Below are 5,956 nucleotides of genomic sequence, written 5' to 3'. Positions count from 1 at the left end.
AAGGTGCTGGAGATGCTTGTGGTGCATCTCATTTGTGGAGAGCATCCACAGATATCCCAGTTTTGCTGTTGGAAGAGCCTTTGAGAGGCCAGCACTTCTTTGACTTGTAAAATGCAGAGTTTTCCTGCATTGCAGAATGAAACTCAGCTCATTTACATCCTTACAATGTCCAATAACAGGCAAAGCTTCCTGAAAAACCGGGGCTGGCCTCTGCCCTGGGCTGTTTGCACGGCACTGACTCACTTGGGAATTGTCTCCTTGGCTGAGGCTGGGGTTGACCTTCAGGTTACAGCAGTGGGAGGGTGACTTTCCTCACTGCTCCATCCCAGACCTTTCTGAGCAAGGTGCCAATGTTTTTCCATCCTGGAATGACTCTAGCTGCCCCTTTTGGTTTTATTTTTAAACCCAATTTAACCCCAGCACCTTGTGGCATCCCTGGCGATATCACCCAGCTGGGATTCACAAGCTCTGGTACAAATGTTTTATTGTGGTGCCAGGCTTAGGAGAAAAACTTTCTGCACTGCCAGGGAATTATTTAGGCTGGAAACCTGCTGGTGTGGGTTAATGAATTGCACACATGGAACGAGCCAGGAAAACTGGAATTCAGGAACAAGGAGTATAAATGTGACCCTCACTGGCATCTCGTCCTCATGGAGACCTTGGTACAGCTCTGGCCACACATTACCTTGCATTAAATGCTTCTGCAGAGCTTTATTCCCATTTTTCCCTCATCTCCATGGGGCTGAGGGCAGCAGAATGCTCTGTCCCTGGGGAAGGGCTCAGGGACACTGTGGCCATCTCTGCATCAGGCCAGGGGCTGCTTTCTGCTGGGCTCTTCCCTCCCAGCACCTGGAACCCATCGCGATGGAATTGCTTCCCTCAGCTGCAACATCCTAAAATAGCTGCTCCGGTTTCTTTTAAAAATAGTCTGTTCTGGGTGTCATTCCCTGCTAAAATTGTGTCTCTGAGTCCTGCTGGGACAGGAGAGGGGACAGGGGCCAGGTGGGAGCATCGGCTGGTTCAGAGATGTGGCCACATGTGAGCCGTGCCCTTGAGCTGCCCTGCTCATGGGCTCGGACCTGTGGGGCTGGGGATGCCAGGATGGACTGCCGGGGGTGGCTGTGGAGCTGGAGCTGTGGGGCTGGGGATGCCAGGATGGACTGCCAGAGGTGGCTGTGGAGCTGGAGCAGTGTGCTGGGCTGGGGATGCCAGGATGGACTGCCAGAGGTGTGGCTGGAGCAGGGTGCGGGGCTGGGGATGCCAGGATGGACTGCCAGGGGTGGCTGTGGAGCTGGAGCTGTGTGCTGGGCTGGGGATGAACTGCCAGGGGTGGCTGTGGAGCTGGAGCCGTGTGCTGGGCTGGGGATGAACTGCCAGGGGTGGCTGTGGAGCTGGAGCAGTGTGCCAGGTGCTGGTGACCGCCGTGGGAAGGAGGGTGCTCACAGTCAGACCCTGCAGAGGCTTTAGCTGTTCTGGGAAGCAGCTCAGCACCTCACACATCAGCAGGGTGCTGACACAGACAGCACCTCTGGCTCCAGGGCCAGGCAGGGACTGGGCTTTTGTAGCAGCCAATTTCCCAACATAAATGCAAAGGAATCGAATCCTTTCATAGTTGCTCTTGCCAACAGGCTTCTTGCACTGAGGCTGCTCCTGCTCTGAGCGGGTTAAGAACCATAAAATCCCAGAGTGGTTTGGGTTGGGAGGAGCTTAAAGCTCATCTCATTCCACCCTCCTTCCATGGACAAGGACATCTTCCACAGGAATCACAGAATCCCAGGATGGTTTGGGTTGGAAGGGACCTTAAAGCTCATCCCATTCCACCCCCTGCCATGGGCAGGGACACCTTCCATGGGACCAGGTTGCTCCAAGTCCGATCCAGCCTGGCCTTGGACACTTCCAGGGATGGAGCAGGTTCTCAGGGATTTGGTGGCCAGGGGCAGCAGTAGGTTGAGAGGTGAGCTCAGGAAAGCCCTCGGGATCCATAGAACCATCCGAGCACAGCAAAGACAGCACCGAGCCCAAGAGGTCACCTTGTCCTTGTGCAGGTCCTGCTCAGGAGGCCCTTGGTCCCTGCAGAGCCCTTTGAACCTCAAACAGGCCGCACAAAAAGGTTTTCCACGATTTTTAGAGCAGCACTGCATCCTGCAGACTCGAGGAATGACTTCATTCACAGTTCAGGGCTTCCTCTCAAACCCGGGGTTCAGTGAGTGCTGCCGCTTGTGAGCACCCCACACATCTGCACGAGCCACTCTGGGTGCCTTGGAATTGTCTCCCTTCTCCCTCCCTCCCTCCTCAGGGAGAGACTTAGGAGGTATTTGGAGGTAATTATTGCTTTTATTCGGCGCTAAAGCAATAATTTGGAGGGATCGCTGGAAAACCGGCAATTTCCTGCCAGTGAGTGACAGATGTTTTGCTGTGTTTGAGATGTGCTTTCAGGCTCCTACTAATTACCATGACACAAATTGGCAGGAGTTTTCTTCCCAGGCTCCCAGCTCTAATTTTGCCTTTTTTTCTTTTTTTTTCCTTTTTTTTTTTCTTTTCTGTTATTTTCATTTTTTCAGAAAGGCGGAGTCTCCACATTGTGGCACTGAAGAAATGATGCAGAGTTGGGGGCTTGTGTTCAAACATGGTTTTCCTAACTTCTCCTCCCTCCCTGCCAGGTTCCTACCCCTCTCCCAAGGCTGGGGCCACACTGGTGGTCTACAAGGATTTGCTGGTGCTTTTTGGGGGCTGGACCAGGCCGAGCCCTTACCCCCTGCACCAGCCCGAGAGGTTCTTCGATGAGATCCACACGTACTCCCCCTCCAAAAACTGGTAAGAGCAGGCTTTGATCCTGGAGAAATGGCTCTGGAATGCAGCTGGAGGAATGCCTGGGAAGCTGTGCGTGGTCCTGGTTTCCCAGGTGTGTCTCTAATGCTCTTTCTGAAACAAAAAAAGCCACACAAGCACAGCAGAGCTGAGGACAGGGTGCTGCCAAGCAGCTCGTGGGTGCAGTTGCTTCCATATGGTTCTGGACTTGTACCTAAATATTCCAGGCTTCTTGAGCATCCCCATCCAGGTGGGAAAACTGGGTGTTTTAAGTGCCTTATCACTTTGGCTGGGAGCACTGAGGTGTTTCTGAGATAAGCCTGAAGTGCTGGAGGTCTTGTTTTCAGTGATGATCCAAAACTCAGCTCCCTCAGGGAGATGTGATAAATCAGATTTCTCCATCATTTCAACCTCTGCCTTTATAGCTCCGGGACTGGAGCATCCAGCAGTGTCCATGGAGCTGGCAGGAATTTTCCTTTTCCCTTTAAACATCATTTGGCTGATTTTAGACCCAGCTTTCTCACTGATGGTGTGTGTGAGAAGGAAAATGCTGTATCAAAGAGAAGGTTCCTGCTCCTCTTGTGCTGAGAACTTTTCATCCTCCAAAGTATCAATTATCCAGAGCACTTTGGGCAGTGTCATTACAACTCTGTAATTAAGATTTCCAATTCTCTTGGAAAGAATTTGAGGCAAACTTAATTGGAAGGGGAGATGTTCCCAAGTTGGCCATGAGACTTGGTCATGCCTTAAAAATGTTTAGCACATTGGGATTTCTAATTAGTTTAGTGCTGTTTGGATATTTGGAGGTTTTCCCTGTGGTTTTCCTCCATTACATGTTCTTGAGGACTTTGCAGGCCTTTGGGATTTTTTGTTTGGCCTTTCATCCAATGTTTTCCTTCACTGGGGCATGTGTTCCTGCCTCTCTTCCCAGGTGGAACTGCATCATGACCACCCACGGGCCCCCTCCCATGGCAGGACACTCCTCCTGTGTCATCGAAGACAAAATGATCGTTTTTGGGGGCTCCCTTGGGTCCCGGCAGATGTAAGTTTGGGGTCAGGGTGGCTGACAAACGCCCCTGTGAGCCACAAGGGGGTTGGGATGGTCTTGGGGTCGCCCATGAGGAATTTTCTGCAGGATTTTGGGGTCTGCCTGCTGCCTTAGCACACCTTTCACCTCTCACAGCAAATCGCAAGGCTCCAGCCTGCAAAAATCCCAATTCTGCCATAAAACCCAGCCCTGAACCCGAGTTCCACGTCCCTGGTTGTATCCTCAGCCCGTGTTGTCTCATCCCTGCAGGAGCAACGACGTCTGGGTGCTGGATCTGGAGCAGTGGGCTTGGTCCAAGCCCAGCATCTCGGGGCCCAGCCCTCACCCGCGCGGGGGCCAGTCCCAGGTGAGCTGAGCCACAGGGAAGCCATGCACAGCCTCGCTCCCCGCTCCACAGCTTCATTCATTCCCTCCTGAGTTATCTGTGGAGCTCTTGCCTGCCAGGCCCTCTCCCCCAGTGACTCAGAGCTGTAATGAACACATTTTTACCCCACTCGTGCCTTGTGGAGATCAGTGGAGAGGCAGCACAGCCTGGTTTGGCTCCGGGCCCTTGTGACTGTTCCTCTCTCCCGATCCTGGGATTGACTCGGGATTGCTCCCGCTCCAAGCACAGCTCCAGCAGCACCTGCTGGGGCAGGGAGCTCGTGGCTGTCACCTGGCCTGAGGCAGCTGTCCCCATCTGGGATGGGCAGTGATCCCCAGAGTGTGGCTGGTCCCAGCAGGGCTGGGATGGCTTGTGCTGGAATATTCCTTCCATGCCCTGGGAAGGGAGCCCACAGGGATCCCTCACCCCCAGCAGCACTGATCAGACACTGCTGCCAGCACCTGCCCCCCCAAACAATCCTTCCACCTTCCCCTCCTTTGCCGAGGGGTGTCAGGGCCCTGGAGCTTTGGGAAGGGCGATTGCTCTCCTTGGAGAGAGGAACTGGTTTGGGACAAGGGGTGGGATGAGCCCTGCATCCCGCTCTGTCCCAGGCAAAAGCAGCTCTATCCCAGCTCCACTCCTCATCCCGGGCACACAGACCCCAGTAACACCTGTGCAGTGACAACCTGCCTCATCCTTCCCGGGCTGAAACTCTCTTTTGTCCCCTCCAGATCGTGATAGACAACGAGACCATTTTGATCCTGGGAGGCTGCGGGGGTCCCAATGCAGTGAGTACCTGGGGGAGCAGGGACATCACCATCCCCCTGGCACCTAGGGGCTGGATTTGGGACGGGGGGACTCTGCATGTTGGTGGCATTTTATTCTTTAAATCTAGGCATCCACCTGGTAGATTTTCCAGAGAAGCTGTTTAGCTGTTGCTGGAGCTGCTTTAATTGATAAAAATCACCCCAGGCGCTCTCTGAGCAGCTCCCTGCATTCACTGAGGTTCATCAGGATGACTTTGTACTGGGATAGCAGATGGCAATGAAGGGATTTATCCATGGCCATAGTGGGGTGTAGTCACTCATGGGTGATTAGCTCCTGCTCTGGGTCAGCATCCTCTGTCTGCAGCAGCAAAGCACCACTCCCACCATGGCCCTGATGGGCTGAGCCCAGCAGTAAACTGGGCTAAAACTCAGCCTGGGATCCTAAAACTCAGCCTGGACTCCTGAATCTCAGCCTGGGCTCCTGAATGGCAGCCCAGACTCCTGAATGTGTGACTCTTCCCTCCCCAGCTGTTCAAAGACGCCTGGTTGCTGCACATGCAGGCCAACCCCTGGACGTGGCAGCCTCTCAAGGTGGAGAACGAGGACCACGGAGCCCCGGAGCTGTGGTGCCATCCTGCCTGCAGGGTACGGACACGGGGGTCCCTGCTCCCTCGCACACACCCCTCCCTCTTCATTCCCTGCCCAAAATGCTCCGTAACTGCTTCTCCCCAGCACCCAGGCTCCTCCTGATGTCTGTTCCCTGCTCTCCCACAGGTGGGACAGTGCGTCGTGGTCTTCAGCCAAGCTCCCAGCGGGAGAGCCCCGCTGAGCCCCAGCCTCAACTCCCGCCCGTCTCCCATCAGTGCCACGCCGCCCGCCCTGGTGCCCGAGACGCGGGAATTCCGCTCCCAGTCTCCCGTCAGGAACACGGACGAGGCTCCCTGCGTCAACGGCCGCTGGGGCACCCTG

At 54.7% G+C, this 5,956-nt stretch overlaps 1 protein-coding gene across 1 annotated transcript in view; it reads left to right on the top strand.

The window, feature by feature from the left end:
• FBXO42 (F-box protein 42) overlaps positions 1–5,956 on the top strand; it is a 31,569-nt gene that overhangs the window by 23,008 nt on the left and 2,605 nt on the right. Inside the window, exons 4-9 of the mRNA XM_005428242.3 lie at positions 2,661–2,814; positions 3,740–3,850; positions 4,106–4,202; positions 4,952–5,008; positions 5,516–5,632; positions 5,762–5,956. Of these exons, the coding sequence (XP_005428299.1) occupies positions 2,661–2,814; positions 3,740–3,850; positions 4,106–4,202; positions 4,952–5,008; positions 5,516–5,632; positions 5,762–5,956 (731 nt within the window). The remainder of the gene's footprint in view (positions 1–2,660; positions 2,815–3,739; positions 3,851–4,105; positions 4,203–4,951; positions 5,009–5,515; positions 5,633–5,761) is intronic.

This window comes from Geospiza fortis, unplaced genomic scaffold, assembly GCF_000277835.1.
Source record: "Geospiza fortis unplaced genomic scaffold, GeoFor_1.0 scaffold4, whole genome shotgun sequence".
NCBI lineage: Eukaryota > Metazoa > Chordata > Aves > Passeriformes > Thraupidae > Geospiza > Geospiza fortis.
Note: the sequence above shows the minus strand (reverse complement) of the source record. Positions and strands in the feature narration are given on the sequence as shown.